The sequence below is a fragment of the Corylus avellana genome, chromosome ca7 (assembly GCF_901000735.1).
Source record: "Corylus avellana chromosome ca7, CavTom2PMs-1.0".
In the NCBI taxonomy this organism is placed as follows: domain Eukaryota; kingdom Viridiplantae; phylum Streptophyta; class Magnoliopsida; order Fagales; family Betulaceae; genus Corylus; species Corylus avellana.
In genome coordinates, this window is record NC_081547.1 from 9,232,282 (window position 1) to 9,251,086 (window position 18,805).

The 18,805-nt window shown below is 34.2% G+C and overlaps 2 protein-coding genes across 2 annotated transcripts; both read right to left on the bottom strand.

The window, feature by feature from the left end:
* Window positions 1–894: 894 nt before the first annotated feature.
* On the bottom strand, window positions 895–6,639 carry LOC132186074 (3-epi-6-deoxocathasterone 23-monooxygenase CYP90D1). The gene is made up of 8 exons (XM_059599857.1): window positions 6,234–6,639; window positions 5,809–6,133; window positions 5,121–5,270; window positions 4,785–5,030; window positions 3,938–4,027; window positions 3,649–3,834; window positions 3,435–3,559; window positions 895–1,363 (listed from the first exon to the last, which is right to left on the bottom strand). Exons 1-8 carry the CDS (start codon window positions 6,443–6,445, stop codon window positions 1,270–1,272), a joined length of 1,428 nt encoding a protein of 475 aa, XP_059455840.1. The 5' UTR covers window positions 6,446–6,639; the 3' UTR covers window positions 895–1,269.
* Window positions 6,640–9,843: 3,204 nt separating this feature from the next.
* Window positions 9,844–16,083, bottom strand: LOC132188659 (uncharacterized). Its single transcript, XM_059603178.1, has 3 exons — window positions 15,963–16,083; window positions 15,644–15,829; window positions 9,844–10,340 (listed from the first exon to the last, which is right to left on the bottom strand). Exons 1-3 carry the CDS (start codon window positions 16,003–16,005, stop codon window positions 10,036–10,038), a joined length of 534 nt encoding a protein of 177 aa, XP_059459161.1. The 5' UTR covers window positions 16,006–16,083; the 3' UTR covers window positions 9,844–10,035.
* Between the last annotated feature and the right edge of the window lie 2,722 nt (window positions 16,084–18,805).

Below are 18,805 nucleotides of genomic sequence, written 5' to 3' on the forward strand. Positions count from 1 at the left end.
CATCTCTAAACTTATGATTCACTTCACTGTAGAAGAACCTACCACAATACATAGTAAACTTACTACATCATTAATAAGGCAACCCTTTGTTCAAGTAGTCTCAACTCTAACAAGTCCCATGTTGGCCAATATTCTTGAAACGAATCCTTACTAATTCTCACTGGTAGAATTTGTTTGTGCACAAACTTTTGTTTACACATGCATATACTAAAGAACTTGTATCTTGGGACTTGTCTTGTCTCTCAATATTCTCTATGGAGCCTTTCAAAGTTGCATATCAAAGAGAAAATACCAAAGATTGAGACAAAATAATCTTTAAATAATTAACAATAGGGTTATTATGCGGTGGTGGCATTTGGGCATGCATGATCTTAATGTATCCAAACACAACTAACTAGGGTTTCATAAGTTTCATAACCCTAACCGCCTCTCATGTTTAGGCATCTGTCCTTAGTGTCCGAACATTAGGTAAATAAAAAGTTTGTGTCTACAATTCTGTCCAAAAAGTTTTTTAATCAATAGAACTTCTTAAACTGTCGGCGTCTATACATCCATGTCTGTGTCCAAAAATCTTTCAAACAGAGAGTAATTAATTAGTGTCAGATTCACTCTTTTTGTTTTGAAAGATTTGAATATAATGTAAATAAACTGCTCATCCCATATGTGTATACCATGGAGGATCAATAATGGAGTAAGCTTCACTCACAAAGCTAGTGGACCATCCAATATGTGAATTACTAATTTAAATAGACTGCAACACTTGTTGTTCTGAAAATTCTATAATTATTGGGACCCATGCAACACAAATCATTGTCCATGCCCACTACCATATCAAAAGTTGCATGCTGTAAATATAAATAAAGAATATATATAGATATATATAAGAAGAAGAAAAAGCCAAAAGTTGCTCTCTTGGTTCCCTTTTATTTTAATTCCTACATACAAAGTAAAAAAGAGGAAATTTCTTGGTGAAATAGCTTTCTTGCCCAGTTAAAAAGCAACAAGTTAAAAAAGAGAAATTAATCAGTAAATAATTAAGGGGAGATATTCAACTGGGTCCTACAAAAATTTTGTACTTCTAGTGTTGATACGTGCAATAGCTGTGAAAGAGGACAAATTATGTCAGCTTGTGATGCCACCCCACGTGTGTGCTGTGGCCAATCACTTCTTTCCACTTTCATTTCTTTGTCTTTTCACGTCTCTCTTCTGTATCATTGTGTCGAAGTTTTTTTTCACTTCTTCAAATTTTCCTTTTGGCCAAAGCAGCTCTCAAGGGTCCCCTCTCCTCTTCACCCAAATTGGCATCCTCCTCTTCATTCTTACAGTGGGAAAGTTAACAATTGTATCTTCTTCAGCCACCCACCTGCATGGAAATCATGATAAACCAATATTCACATTAATTAAATTCTTATAAAATATTGAGCTAATTAATATGCATTATTATTTAACAATGAAATTAAAGCAGTCAAATCAAGGTTGGACTAAGATCAAAAGGGTGCATTTCTTTTTCTTTTTCTTTTTTTCTTTTTTTTTCCCCTAGCTAGAAAACCCTATTAATTATCAAGTACACTCTTTGTTGGCCTAAGCTAAGCTGAATTGGTTAAGAGATTAATTCTTTAATGGATCATCTCTATAATGACAGCTAGGAGCATGTAAAGGAATTCAATATATATATATATATATATATATATATACAATCCCTATGAGATATATATTAAATAATCATTGATAGTGTTGCTCATATGCAGAATTGATAATTGTTTACAACAAAGGCAGTCAAAGGATTAGACCAATTTATCAGATTTGGTATTCCAAGCGAGCTGCTAGCTAGCTAAGACAATCTTTTAGCCTTTAAGACCTAAAATGAACAAAGTAAATAAAATTAACCTTGTTTTCCGAGTATTTTGATCTAAGTAGTCTAGCTAGATTGACCATATATATCCTCATTTCTCAAGATATATTATTATTGATTGGTGCCAGCAGGGGCACTATATGGCAAAATTATGACTGCCAGATCAAGACATAAAACAAAAGTTGTTCAAGAATCATGTTTTCGATGCAATTGACTAGTCAAAAATTTCTTGGATATGCCAATGGATACAAAGAGAGATGGGACACAAATGTCACAAATTAACTCATTAATGGTTCAAAATTAACACGTACAGTTTGGAAAAGTCACACGTTGAGTTTGGTTTATGGAGCATCACACATGTTCCATCACAATTTGGAAATCTAGTCACTGCTTCTGGATGCTAAATCACATGGTAACACAGAGAGACTTGATTTTATCTTTTAAGGGAAATATATATATATATATAATTTATTATCTTGAGCCTTAGCCCATATATATGAAATGTCAAATATACCCTACCAACCAAAAAAATTAAGCCACTACTATAAGTGATGGTCCATCCAGCCTAAAGGGTGTTTTATCACAATGATATATATATTAGGAGTATATTAATTGATATATTATTAATTAACAGGAAATATTTGATTGAAAAATAACTAAAATCTGATACTGTTATTGAAAAAAAAAAATTAAAATAGAGGGATTTTTTTGAAAATGGACCAAAACTGTAGATAATTTTTCTGCTGTTTTATACTCCCCTAGTTGGAAAAATATGTGAAATATATAGATATGTTAGGGTGTCACATGGTAAATGCCAAAGGGAGGTTTGTAAGCAAGCAGGGAAGAAGAATCTTTCAATAAAGTATATATGAAAAGGATGCCTTAGCTAAAAAACCAGCGAGCCAAAAATGACAGGAAGTTTTGATGTTTTATGCTATGTTCTGTCCCTGTCATGTGCAAAAAGTATAGAAGAAATCTAGTGTTTTGGCTCGACAACCTTCGGAAAGGACTTCGGCTAATTTCTACCATAAAAGCATTAGGATTTTTTTCAGCTCGATCGATGGAGAGCTTTAAGAATGGAACAACTTTATATATATTTGTAAGCAGAAATACATATGTCACTTTCTTTAGCTAGCTAGGTTTCCATCAAGCACGGATGTAACCACGTGTACATGCATGTTAGCCATTGATGCATATTTACAAAGCTTTATCTCTTTCATCACGTGTGGTAGGTGATCACTGGAGACTAATGACAAAAAGTTCAACAATAATCGATTGAACGTAACATATGAGAGAGATGATGATTTAACTCGATATTAAAGCAAAATGTCTTCATCAGTTTGAATCATGACTCTACAATTTACGTGTTGAGTCTCGTCTTTCAAATCAGTTAAAACTTTTAAAATTAGTGATGATTTAATATGGTATCAGAATTAGATATCGTAAGTTCAAACCCTAAATATTCTACACGTTGAGCTTGTTTAAGCCCATACATGAGTATGAATTATAATATTAATTAAATGATTAAATTTTTGAGATAAACGATGATCTAACAAAAACGAAAAAAGCATTCACTGAGTACCTGAATTGAGTAACAAAGTGATGGAGGAAGATGGAAGCTTCCAGCCTGGCCAAGTCAAGCCCAGGGCACAGCCTTTGCCCACCGCCAAAAGGAGTGAAGCTGCAACTGCTCACCATGTCTTTGTCCTGAAAGGCCCCCATATTCCATTACTAAAAAGCTAAAAGAAACAACAAAAGCAGACAAATAGCGCAGAAAAGGTGGGGGCCCTCCTTACTTGCCACCTCCATGGATTGAACTTGTAAGGCCACTCATAGTGATTTTCATCAAGATGAACCGACCTAAAATATGTAAAAACACACCATCCTTTTGGTATCAAATACCCTTTTATCTCTACGTCTTTCATGGCCTTTCTCATCACCCCAATTATAATGTTTCCCATCCTTAGAGTTTCTGTAATCACCTACAGATGAATATATATATATATATAAACAAGACACATCATTACTTATAATTAATAGTGGGTTTATTTAGTTTTCCTTAATTTATTCATATATATAACTTACAGTTTGTGTAAATGGTAATGATAAGTAATCACTCCAAGACAAAGGCTCCCCAAGCTGTTGTTTGAGTTTTTTCATCTTCAAGTTTTCCTCCTGAGATTTTTCATCAAGATTTCCATTACAAAAGGAACTAATAATAAACCAAAACAAATTAGTAGTACATGATATATGTGAAAAGCAACCACACGTGCAAGTAATAGGTCACAAGCCAATAATTGGCCCAACAAGCTCAAGAAACTTTCTATACGTCTCCTCAAATGAAATAAATAATTAATATATATTTTATAGTCGGGATTTAAAGTTTCTGTATCTAACACTATACATAATATCATATTACTTAAAGTTTTTAAAAAACGTGGTAATGTTGACTTTATGTACACTATTAAGTATTTGAACTTTTAAAATAAACGGTGTCCCTCTTGAAAAAGGTTATTAATTTTCTTAATGATTAGACGCTAAATCTTTTGGAAATCAATATTAAGACTAATTTCTTTGTCTGTAATATTGATTCCACCTGTGATGGATTTCTCTCACATAAAAGACCATAGTGTGGACAAACCCTAGTAGCTAAATTCTCACCATATATTCCACTTCTACTAGTAGACGTTTGACAAAATTAGTGGGAAAGGAATTATACTCCTAGAAATGACAAAATTAAGCGAAAATGACACTGTAAAAGTGGTCAAAAAATTGGACTTATATCTCATGCATTTCCAAAAGCTAGCTAGCTATAGCATGATAATCATTTTGGCAGGATATGTTAGTCATGATAGAAATTAATAATTAACATGGTTAATTAATTGTGATTATAATTAATTACATTAAAAAGGAGAAGAGAAAAATTTCATACTGTTAATTGTTGTAGAGCAGTGGGGCAATCGGAGAGGTATTTTATTGCTAAAGTCATAAGAACAGGCACTGAATCCTCTCCCGGAATCATCATGTCAATCATATTATCTGCTATTAAATCGTCTGTTAATTGCTCACTTGAATCATTGAGTAAAACATCAACCACATCTTTTGGAACCGTAGAGAGCCCACTGTGTCTTCTAGCTTGGATTATATTCTGCACTAACTTAACCATTTTCTTCTTTGCCTGAAATTTAAATTTATTAAGTGATAAAAAAAAAATTAAAAAAGAAAAAAGAAAAAAGAAAAAAACATATGGATAAAGAAATTAACATGCCTGTAATGATCTGTAGAGTTTAGTTCCAGGTATTTTTATGGGTAAAGACATGAGGCCAGAGATGAATTCTTGAAACTGTTTCTTTAGAAGCTCCATTTCTTCACCAGGATCCAAACTAATCAATGCCTTGACTAGTACTTGAAAGGCAATCTGGAGACAAAAAAGAGTGATCTGATCAGTTACTTTTCAAAAGGACAAGATAAACATAATAATGGTGAATCTAATATTCCAGACAATATGATTCATGCAAATCATGATTATGAACCCCATAGCCAACTGGGTTACTTTCTTACTTTTATATATACAGAATCATTTTCAAACTTAAGTAGGAGCCAGAGAGATTATCAAAACATGGATGATTGCTTTTCAAAAGAGAGAGTTAGTCAATCATGCGCCTATTAGGGCTCTTAATTACTTCCTCATAGAACATCTTAAACATAGCAAAAGAACCGCTATCGATTAGGATGATGTGACAGTGAAAATCAACTCTTAGCTAGCTCGAGTTGATTTATGTATGACGTTCGTTTAGCAATTTACTAAATAGTATTGCTCTCTAGATTTAATTAGAGAGATGGCATCTTTAATTTGTTTTATCTTGTGTCTATAGGAACACTTCTCAAGAAGTCCCCTTAAACTTAGAGGAAGAATAAATAGATTTTAGAGAGAAAGAGAGAGAGAGAGAGCTAACATTTTTGGTTTCATCTTGAATGTAAATGGGAGTGTCATCTTTCCAATTTGCCAGAGATTGTTGAACATACTTGTGCATGTCCCTAGTAATTTGAGCCTTGAGATGAGGGGACTTGAAGAAGGCTCCTATGAGTCCATGGATTCTCTTTTGCAAGCTGCCATTGATGAGCAAAATAGAAGACTTCCCCATGAGCTCAGTGAGAGATTTGGGGTAAGAAGGCACGAAAGTCTTGGCATCACTCTGAAGAACAAATTTGGTCACTTCTGCATCCGTTGAAACGATTGTGGGGCTCCCAAATATGTGTGACTTGAACACCTTGCCATATCTTCAAAAACCCAAATACTAAATATTAATAATTACAAATATGGTTTGTTTAATTTTGAGAAGTTAATTAATTAATGGAGAGTAAAATAAAAAAAACTTACATGCGGCGACGTTTGTCCATGAAGGACTCTGGGCGGTCAGAGTAAGCAAAAGACACGAACTCGATGGTTTCCCCGAGAAAAGGCAAACCAAGAGTGCCTAAAGGAAGTGGGCTTCTGTGTTTTGATCTGATGAGTCGAAACCTGCAGTTCCTGTAGAGAATTATGGCGGACAGGAAAATTGCTGTCCCTAACACAACCCACATATTGTCCATTATGGATTTTATGTTTTCCTCGCATGCACGGTCTCTCTCTCTCTCTCTCTCTCTCTCTGCCTCAAAGCTTTGGCTTAAATATGCTTAATCATGGTTGCCACGGCCATGACTAAATATGCTTTTAAGTGTCCATATGCGTACGCGCACGCGTGCGGGAAGAGAGAGACAGAGAGAGTATATATATATATATATAAAACATGGAATATTTGTGTTGGGGGCAGACAAGCATAAATGTCAAGACTTGCCTTATTAAGCTGTCTTTTACAAGTACCAGGAGGCTCTGTCTTGGATGGAGCTGGCCGATTTTTACCTGGTGGCAGCCTAAAATAACCCAGAATTTTTAATTTTTAATTTTTAATTTTTTTTTATTTTTTACTTATTCAGCGGCCCAATCACCCATGAAGCAGGACATTTTCCGGATAAATTACAAGTGTGGCATGGAGCAGTACATTTTTGGGATGGATTTCGAAAAAATGTGCTGCTCTTCCGAATTAGTTAATAGGATTAGAATCATCTCTTTATCCGAGATTTGAAATGGAGATTAACTATTTTATGGTCTAAATTTTATTTTATTATATGATCTGTGAAGCCAACACGAAATTAACGGATTTGAGTTTTGTATGATCGAGTTCGAATCAATTCAGGTCAACTTGTATTAGCTTGTTTAATAAACAGGTCAATCTAAAGTAAACTCACTTAATCTATGAGTGATCCGCACAACTTAAATAGTATGTGTCATAATTGAGGGATTTGATAGATTTAACTAAATGAGTTGTATTCAGGTTGACCCATATCAAGTTGACCTCTGAGTCGCCCTGACATGAACCTGACAAACCATGTAATTTACAAATTTTAAAGAATGTGACAATTTATTCACAATGTAACAACATATACACTATTAAATCTATAAATCTAAACAACCACTCAATAATAAAGGAATTAGGGGTGCAAAGATAGTCAGGTTGATGCATCAAAAGAGTTTGACCTTCGATGCAAAAATTAGGGTTGGGTATCAGTTAAATCAGTGATAGTAGGAGTATTTTCGCTCACCGAACCAAAAAGCCGGTGATTTAACTGACTTCATATCAACAAGAATAAATTTTGACGATTTCGGTTAAGTCGATTAGTCATTTTTTATATTGGAGGCAAGCCTATTTTTATGGGCCATTTTTTTTTTTTTTTGACTAAATGATTTTTTTGGGCTAAAAAAGTGCTTATTGGACATGTTTTTGGGCTAAATAAGTGAGGAAAAAACTATTGATGGCCAAAGTTGGTTTGGTTCGGTTAACGGCCTACCAAACCAAACTGATGTCAAAACAATTTTTTTTAATTCTGACTACCAACTCCCAGAAGTCGGTAGAGGTTCGGTGGCAGTTGATAGGCAACAATCAGATATTTTGCCCACCCCTAGTGGAGGTAGTCAATCAAATATAGATTGATTCAAAATCTTATTCAAAGCTAATATTACACCTGTGAGTACATTAGTCCCTATGAATAATAAATCCCCTTAATAATTAATTAAATTAATATTAAATTACTCAATCAAAGTAAAAAAAAAGTACCTTGGAATTCATAAGAGAGTTTTTTTTATCAAACACTAATAAGACCTTTTTTCTATCACAGTAAGTAACACCAATGTACTTTAGTGATATTAACATTATGATAGCATCTCGGCCAATGAAAAAAACCCACTTGTGTGGGTTCTGATTTATAATTGTACAAAAGAATATAGACTATAGGGTAGGCTAGAAACAAATAAATATAAATACAAATATATATTGTGTGTTTGACCAAATGACCCATTTTGTTCAATTGGGTCAAAATCATGGTAACATTTGGAGTAAGGTTAAAAAAGTGAAAATTGTTTGGTGGGTATTATTATTATTATTATAATTATTATTTATGAGTATAATAGATATGCAAGTAGAGAGAAGTCCCCACAAGTGCATGATTGTTCTTGTGGAGTCCCTCCCCTTGGCAGTGGCAGATGGGCGGCCTCGTGCATTCATGTGAGACTCAATAAATCCAACCACAATGCTCCATCATCATCCCCTGCTTCTTAGCTTTTGTCCCTCTCTCTCTCTCTCTCTTGCACAGACACACACACACATACACACAAGGCCAGCCAACCTCTCATGTCACATTCATTCCCCATCCTTTCTCATTTTATATGGAAGAGGCCACATGTACCTCGGCCTCTTTGCCATAAAATACTGCTAATTATATGAATTCCTCTTGATCAAAGGTAATGGGCAATATTTGAGGTATATTTTTGTATAACCATCTGTCTTTGGCGCATAGTTAAGCCTATTTTTATGAACTTTCTAGATCTCTGTTTGACTGTGTCAAACAAATATAATTCAATTCTCACAATGGCCCATCTCTTGATTGCTTGTGTTTTTAATTGTTAACCTCCATTCCTCAGCTTTGCTTTATCTCTTTCTTCAAACTGCCTAACTTCTCATTAAGTTTCTTCATTATAATTTCTTATTTTAATCCATTTTCATCATTGCATCCGATTGTTCGGCTCTCTCTCTCTCTCTCTCTCTCTCTATCTCACACAGGCACAGTATTTGTGTTGTTTGTGAGTTATATTCATTCCACTATATCTCTCAGAATCTTGGAGAATATTTTGGATATGTTTAAATATTGTCTGAAAGGTCCAAGATTGGGAACCTTGAGAGGTATATTCTGGTGTTTTTCAGTAACTTATGAGTGTGATTTTGGGTAAAGGAAATCTTAATTGGAGGTTCCAAAATAGCCTAGTTGGCAGTGGTAGTTAGTTGGTTCGGTATTGTTGGAAGTTTGCATGTTGTGGAAATGCAAATGGGGGGAGTGGCCACGTCCTGTCGTCCTCTTTGGAAATTGTGAAAGCTCTCCCTTTGGTCCATCCCATGTGTATCTCCACCACTTGACGCAACTAGTCGAATGAATAAAGATTCTCGATAATTTTGTTGTTCGTATTATTAGTAATTCGATCAGTAAATATAAAAAATTTAATATAAAGTCCATCTATCTAAACAAATTTTAAATTCTCCGTCCATCTCTGTTTGGACAGGTAAACTCTATAAAGACTCTCTCACATTTGCTATCTAAATTGTTAACAATAACAATTTGAGCGGCAAATTGTTAAAAGAAACTATATAGTTTTCTTTTGCATTGAAAGCGACATGAGCCAACACAGACAAGCAGGTATGGCAAGAAAAGGTTCATAGCTCACATTCCACCTTCCTAAATATCATAATTAGAAAAAGTGTTAGAGAATAAATAAATTACTCAAATAACAAAAAAAAAAAAAAACTTCTATGTAACTTCCTGGGTTCTTCCCTTCTTAACTTAAGGTTTATATTTTCTCCATGATAGCTGCATATGGGATCTATTGTGGCATTAGCAGAGCAGGGAAGTAATTAGTCAGTGCTATCCTTGTATTGCACTTAACAAAGACTTACAGAACTTCAATGGAATTTGACTAAGTATTTGCAGACATTGATATCCAACACATGTATAAACTAAACTTCATTTTCAATTAAAATGAAGAAAAATAAAATAATTTCTAGCCATCTTTAAATTTGAGAACAACTTTTAAATAACTAGATACTTGGGATAGATTTTGCTCGAATAAACTGTTTGAGAATGGCTTTCTCTTCATCAATGCGCTTCTTCTCTGAAGGATCTTTTGGTTTGACCTTCCTTTTCTCTTCTAATATCCACTTGAAAAGTTCACGCTGCTGATCCTCTGGAATTGGTTCCTTCAACTTCACAGCCTCTTTGATGGGTGGCGAGGGTAAGGATTTTTCAGCAGCAGGAGCAGTTGTAGGAGCCATTGTTGAAACTGGAGTTGCAACTTCTTCCTCTACGCCTGTGTCTTTCTTCTTTGTCCTCACGAAGAGGTAAGCTATAAAGTTCACAAAAACCTCAAATCTGATAAGAAGCAAATTAAGGGCCCTAGAGACAGCTTTGTCAAGCGACTAAATCAAAAGTTTCAAGATAGTCATTCCATAAGTTAAAACTAGCAGCTTGTATATGAAAAGAAAACATCACCAGAAGCAGAGAAGAAAAAGAAAATCCATCGAGTTAGGACCACAAAACAATATATGAACACCTCATAAATAATATATAGAACTAACACATGTTAAGAATATCTTTCCTTTATTGGAATCTGTTCATTCTGCTTCCGTGTCAATGTAATGAAACAAGTTTAACCCTCATTGGATGTTTTCTTGTAAACCCTAGTTTTTCCATCTCAAACCTGACTGTCACACGCCAAACATGATTTCATTATCAGTTAAAGTGACTGTGGTTGGGGCAAGTAAAAACTGTTGTTACTCACTAGTGCTGCCATAAGCTTCGAGTGAGGCATATAAATGACTCCATCCTACTTTGTGTCACCGTATGTAACTCTTTATGAAGGATACAGTGCACTTCCAAGGAATTGATACAAACTTTGTCTGTTCAACATATTGCTGACCATTGGTACAGATAAACCCAAAGATTATTTCTATATGATATTGACCATATTGAGTAGTAGAGCTTTAGAAGGAGAGTAAATAATTATGCAAGACTTACATTCTGGATTTGTTTTCTTCTCCCACCTAAACCTTTTGCAATGATCTAGTACATGTCTACTATCCCATAATCACAATAATCCATAATGATTATGCTAAAGGGAAAAGGACCATGATCATGGTTAGTCACATATTAGATGGATCGACATATAAGTCTGTTACATGACCATTGGCTCTAAGATCCATAATAAATAGCAAATGGATTACTCTAATTAGGTAACTACAGAGTTTTTCTAGTAGAGTGAAGAATGCTTCTAGTTACTCCTGCTACTATTATATAAGAAAACGAGAAGAAAGATATTCTCCAGAATTCTTCAAAATGAAGCAATATGCATCCTCAACAAGAATGTTGCTGTCTAGAAAGTGGGGCAAATACAAGGCAAACATGCATGATAATAACATTACTAGAAACAACAGCATTAATATCAAGGAGACATCAATATGCATATTGTCGCAAATCCAAACAGCAGACAATTAAGTGAGGAAGATCAACCAGCAATCAGCATAATAAAAATGTAAAGTTGCAAATGTTGATATCATGTTAAGCATACTAGATAGGAAGATTATAAGTTCGTTTGGGTGTGTCAAGGTTTCCTATTTGTGTACTCTCCAAATATCAGTCCATGGGACCAGGCAAACATATAATATGCAATATTATAGGAGTAATTGCTCACATAAGTAATTTTTTGCAACAAAAGAGAAAATAGAAGAAATATCAGAGCAACCATGAAGGAAATACGATACATTCCTCTCTAGCTATGCAGGACATTGACACTTGAGAACATGCCCAACAGTAGGCATGCAAGGTGCATATCCCATATTTTCACAAGTCAAATCATGTCTTACAGGGAGACTTTGCAACTTTTTCAGTGTCCATGTTATGTAGCCTCAATACAAGCTGTTTAGTTTGGCACATGGTGCTTACTTTGGCCTATGGAAAACACATCCCCATGTATAGATCAAAGATATGTACCCCTAATCCATTGTATACAAAAGCAGACCGTCCAATGCAGATACCAAAAAAGTTCAAAAAATAAAGGTTATGAAGTAGATTCAACAAGCTTAACCATGGTAGTTAACCAAAATTAATGAAATTCAGCAGGCCTCTTGATATCTTCCCATGCTATCTTTCTTCAGGAAGGGAGGGACCTTATTTATTTAGTTATACATCGATGACTGGCTTGCCTTTTCTCAGAGCACAACCCATAATTTTCACCACTACTTCAGAGTTAACAACAGAAGCAGAGCTCAAAAAAATTAATCTTTCGGGTTGAAAAAGAGCACAAGGAAGGCATAGGAACTTCTGCCTTTAGGTCAGAGAAGGCTTGGGTTTAATATACGGCATAACAAGAAGTTCGCTTCAAATTTATAAATAGACATGCTCAGAAAAGAATACTTTAAAGTGATATTAGCCATAATGCATTGTTAGCAGCACTCCTTAAGAAGAAAACCAAATGATAAAGCAATGGTAATAAACCTTTTATTAAGCAGCCTCATTCCTCAATTTTTCTTCAACCGGGAAATATCCGATTAATTACTAAAATGCAATTAACTGGTCTAGTTGACAATAATATATCTGCATGTGTTTTATGTAGTTTTTCAGACAGTAATTCTAGATCTATTTAGTTCACATTCTACAACAGGAATTTAAAAGAAACAAAGAGAAAATAAAAATATGGAAAACTACATTATTTTCCATTGTTTTGCAATAAAGAGAGAGTGGAGAGAAAATATATGGAAGGAAATCAAATTTTAGTATCTTTTCTTCCTAATGAACAACTTTCTCTCCAAATCCCACCTAACATTAAGAGCAAATTTGGGTTAGCCCAAGAAGAAAATGCTGACACGATTTCCTTACAGTTCTTTTTCTTTTCTCCCACTTAACAAATCAAACACCAGAAGGGTATAAATTTAAATTATTTTTCTACTTTTCATTTGTATATGGTGCACAGAACAAAGTGTGAATATTACAAGGATGTAAAGAACTGTTTTTCTCTTTTATGATGTCTTTGTCATTAGCAACAATAATTGAACTGTTTCTCCAAGCCACAGCTATCATTACCAGTCCACTACAGTAGCATGTGCAATGACCTCTCTCACTTATATTCCAACATATTATAATAAAAACAACTCTATGATGCTACTTTGACTCTTCCATCATGATGCCAGAGAGGAAAACAAATAGTAGTAGTAATGGAGATGCCAATGCATATTATATTGGAAGTGCACAATTTGGTCAAAGAAAGTCAATGCTAAGGTCTGTGAAAATTTGAGGGTTGAAGCCACCAAGAGCTCCATCCTTTCTTACTGTTATGTGATAATTCTCAAAATTAACATCGATTTTCTCCATCCAACCCCTCCCCTGGGGCAGGACATGCAACAAACAGGTAAGGACATACTTTGAGTTACGTAGCCCGTGATCAAGAATTTTGATAATGTGGTATTTCTTCTTCTTGAATTGACACTTAAGGGCAAACTCATCTTTAGCTGCATTATATCAGCATGCCCAGCTTTGATTGAGTTAGAATCAAAGCATAAAATATTAGCAAATCTTCTAGAGGAAAATTTGCCATTCAGCCCAACGATATCCATGGGGGACCAGAAAATAGGTAAAAGATAAGCTTTTTTTTAAATCCCCTCACGCTTGGGTAGAAGAAAATGGATGCCAAATGCCCCCAAATTAAAATACCCTGCCTATTATTGTATATACTGTAGTCTGTAGCAGTGGAACTACAGACCTTAAGAAAATAGACTTGTATTTGTTTAATCAGAGATGACAATTGATAGTTTTCATGGATTGCCTTTAGAGTACCTAAACAAAATCTTCAACCTTTATAACATTCCTACGATTTAACTACAGCGCTTTATTTTTGTTTCCCTAAACTCCAAAATGGACAGTGCAAACCTTCAACTGCTGGAGATTTTGACAGTCCTTCAGCTATTTGTGACTACCACAAGATTTATTTCAACTCAATCAGGCTTCTTTATTTGGAACTATTATTTTAATCCCTCTCTCCATAGATAGTTCAAACATGTCAATTAATTGTGTTAAGTATAAGTGAGGCATCAGTATAATACTCAACAAAACACTAGTATAAAAGAGGAATACATGTCCAATACTATTTCTGCAAAACACATGCCCCACAAGATTGTTCAATACACAAAGAAAAGGTTAAGAACTTCCTTAAGACAGCCTCTTAAGTTGCTCTTATGTTACATGGATTTTTCAAGTCAAGTGAAGTACACATGCAACAAACAACAACACAGAACTACTTCTGTTTGAATTCAAGATGAATAAAAATTAAGAGATTTAGATGAGTAAGCTGTGTCCATGAATCCTAAGACATGGAAAATAACAAGTATGAGACCTAGATGTGGAACCTGAGTCCATTTTACATAGGCTTTGACTAGATCAAAAGTACAGTTAATACATATATAAGAGAGTGATTGAGCGATGCCAAGGTTTGGCCCATCATCTAGACTTACCTCCCATCTGGTAGTCAATACAATTTTTTGATGAATAAAAAGATATAACATTGTTATATAATTACATTGCATGCTTCCAGTTATCCAACATTGTCTCCAACACATATGAAGCCTATATGAAGATTTGATCTACTACTATAAAAGCTATCTAGCAAACATATTAGATTTTTGAGAATGGTTTTGATTATTAATTCAGGAACTTGCTCATCTTTTGTATTTGTGTTTTGAGATTGTGTGTATGTGTCTTATAATATACGTAGATGAATGGTTTCAAGACAAAAAATATGGATTGATTGAGAGTCATTTCTAAGTAACTTGGGAAGGCAACATATTCTCACACAATTTCTCAACTAAGGAGAATCATAAATCCCACACAAGCCCAACCTTGGAACACCTCAAAACCCATTTAACAAATTCCCTTATGTTCACAATCACTAATCATGATGTAGGACGCTACATCTAATTCAACGCAACTGCGAAGATGGAGATTTTAGTTGATTTTTATTTTTTATTTTTTTATTTTTGATAAGCATTTTTATTTTTATTTTAATTAAGACTTATTTCCTTTCCTTTCTAGGAGTTAATTATTTCATTTACCTACTAGGATCAGGTTTACTTTCCTTACTAGGATTAATTTTATTTTCAGTACTATGTTTACTATCTCTACAAGTATTTCTCTTCTATCTATATGTTAGTCTGTAATGTAAAATACACAACTTGAATTATTATCAAATCCTAGAATTTTCTCAAATACTCTACGGAGATTATAGTTGTTTAAGCATAAGGGCTTGTTTTATCTTCTGGTCAGAACACGCAGACGCTTCTGATTTGTGTTACCAAGTCTTCCGCAAAGTCAGATCAATTGAACCAGTCAAAAAATCCACAGAAAATGAGATTGAAATCCCAGCCCCCATTCTAACAACAGAATACCCATCAACAACAACATCAAGAAGAAAAGCACTCAATAAGCTTAAACATCATTCTTTCAAGCTAAAATATAAAAACCCATGACACCATTTGATGCAGGCCAATATACGACTAATCATCTCGTACACAAATAAATACCCATTTACACAAAAGTACATAAGAAATTGAAGGGAAAAAAAATTAATTTCACAAAGCTAAGGAATAAGAGAAAGAAAGGGACCTCCAACAGCAAGATTGACAGCCAAAAGCATAGGCCAGAGAAACTTGTAGCGCCGAGCAAATGACTCTTTTGGAGGCTGCTGGGGTGGCGGAGCTGGAGACTGAGTCCCCATTGACGACGAAGACGACGACGGTGAGGAAAATTCCTGAGATTTCTGTTGCTGCTCTTGAAATTGTTTGAGTTGCGCTGTTTGTAAAAATCACAAGCAATCAATCAACAGTCAGATACAAAAACCACGCATTCTTGATGGTAATGTTTTTCGAAAACAAAAGAAGAAACGATTGTTTTCTGGAAATACAGAAATGGAAGCTGAGTTTACCTTTCTTGGGTTTGTTGGTGTAGAGCTTTGGACCTTCGCTCATCGTCGCTTCCAATTCTTTTTTTCTCTGTCTACACTCTTTCTTCGTCTCCCAGACCAGGCTGATGACTTTCTAATTAAATTTTTGGGAAACTTAGAAAGTCCCTCTAAGCCATGTTGACATACCCCTTTGAATTTTTAAAACTCTCACTTAGGTCCTCTGAACTTTGGTTTTCTCTTACTTTGGATCCTTTTAACGTTAAAGTCAAACAATTCGACTTTTTATACCTATTTTACCTTCCCCAAAACTACGTCGTTTTGTGTCTTAAAACTACAACACCTACCCAGCCCAAAACGACGTCGTTTTAGGCATTATTATTTTAAAATAAAAGCAAAATTAATTAATTAATTAATTAAAAAAAGAAATCGGGGTGGCTTCAGGCCACCTCATTTTGGCCAAGGAGGTGGCTCCCGATTTTTTTTATTTTTTATTTTTTATTAATATTATGCTCAAAACGACGTCGTTTTGGGTTGAGTAATGATGTAGTTTTGAAGCCCAAAACGTTGTAGTTTTGGAGTCCAAAACAATGTAGTTTTGGTTGGGTCCAAAACAACATAGTTTTAATTGAGGGTAAAATGGGTATAAAAAGTTAAAAGGGTCCAAAGTTAGAGAAAACTAAAGTTCAGAGAGCCTAAGTGAGAGTATTGGAAATTCATGAAGGGTATGTCAAAATGGCTGGAAGTTAATGGGGGCTTTCTAAAGTTTTCCCTAAATTTTTGGAGAAACTTCATAAAACCCCATGAACTTTCAGCCATTTTGACAAGCACCCCCTGAATTTTCAAAACTCTCACTTAAGCCCCCTGAACTTTGGTTTGCTCTCAGTTTTGACCATTCTAACGTTAAAGTCAAATAATTTGACTTTTTATACCCATTTTACCCTCAACCAAAACTATGTCGTTTTGGACTCTAAAACTACACAATTTTGAGCACGTCGTTTTGAGCATAATATTAAAAAAACAAAAACAAAAAACAAAAAAAAGGAAATCGGAGCCACCCCCTCCCTTGGCCAAAATGGGGTGGCGGACCATTTTAGCCAAGGGGTGGCTCCCAGCAGTCTAACAATAAAAAAAAAAAAAAAAAAAAGGGGGGGGATCGGGTGCATTTGGGGATCGGACACACCCCACCCAAAAAATGGTGGTTCATGGCCACCCATGCAGTATGGGATCTACTTATTAAATAAGTTGTGGGAGCCACCCCATTTTGCTTTCTTTCTTTTTTTTTTGGGAAACTTCACTAAGGACCTCCAAACTTCCACCCGTTTTGAAATACACCCCCTGAATTTTCAATTGCTTTCAATATGGACCATTCCGTCAGATTTTAAAAGTCACATGACGTTTATACCCCTGACTTTTGTATAAAATTCCAACTTCTAAAACTTTTTTTATTTTAAAAAAAACAAAAATCAGGGATATTTTGGTCTTTTTTTTAAAAAAAATTTTAACGGCTAAAATTAACGGAAGGGTCCAAATTGAAAGCAATTGAAAGTTCAAGGGACTAAATTGAGAGATTTTGAAGTTCAAGGGGGGTATTTCAAAACGGGTGAAAGTTTGGGGGTCCTTAGTGAAGTTTCCCTTTTTTAAAAAAAATATTTTGCTTTTCTTTTTTTTTTTCTTTTTTTTTTTAAAAAAAAAAAAATGCCTAAAACGACTTCGTTTTGGGCTGAGTAGGTGTTGTAGTTTTAGGACAAAAAACGATGTAGTTTTGGGAGAGGGTAAAATAGGTATAAGAAGTCAAATTATTTGACTTTAACGTTAAAATGGTCCAAAGTGAGAGCAAACCAAAGTTCAGGGGGCCTAAATGAGAGTTTTGAAAATTCAGGGGGTGCTTGTCAAAACGGCTAGAAGTTCAGAGGGGCTTTCTGAAGTTTCCCCTAAATTTTTTCACAATTTATTTATTTATTTTTTTGATTTTTTATTCAATTATTTGCTTAGACATTTGATTTTACTTGGGACAGAGTTTTCCTCCATTGGGTCGGAGGAACTTCCTTTAACCTAATCTATAAAAATGATATGTGTTTATTTTTTTAATAACATGTGAGATGTACATGAATTTTTAATATTATTTATTACAACTTTGTCCTTACTATTAACAAACATGTGCATTTCACATGTTTGAATGACAAATGTCATTTTTATAGACTGAGTTGGAGCAAGTTTCTCTAACCTAGTTTGGAGAAAAACTTTATCATTTACTTGGGGTCATTTGGGATTGTGGTTGTAAAAATTGCGTTTTTAAAAATAGCTACTTTTTAAGATCGTAAAGTAAAACATGTTAAAAAATATTTTTTTATCAAATATTTGTTATGCGAAATCATGATTTTGGTTTAAATTCGCACTTTTTTAAATAAGTTCTCATAACCTGCTTATAGAAATCGTAGATTTTTTTTCTTTTTTTTTTCTATTTTAGATTAAGTGTTTTTTAAATCACAATGCCAAACGAATTACATTTTGCAATATCTTTTGAAAATACAAATTATTCTTGTGAAATTGTAATCCCAACGCACCATTATTCAAGATTGGTCAAGACGGAACTTATTTTTAAAAATAGTAACTTTAAAACTATGTTCCAATTAATGATCACAATTTCACATGAAAATCTTATTTTTAATTTTTGCTCTTACCTTTTTTTTTTCTTTTTTTTCTTTTTTTTGGCTATATCCCAACAAGAGGGCAAAAAGCCTAGAATCACCAACCAAAATTAAAATTTAAAAAATCCATAGCTACTTGATAAAGCATTGGCACTATAAGGTCAACTCAAGATGAACCATAATATATATATTAAAAAAAATTAAAAAAAGAAAAAA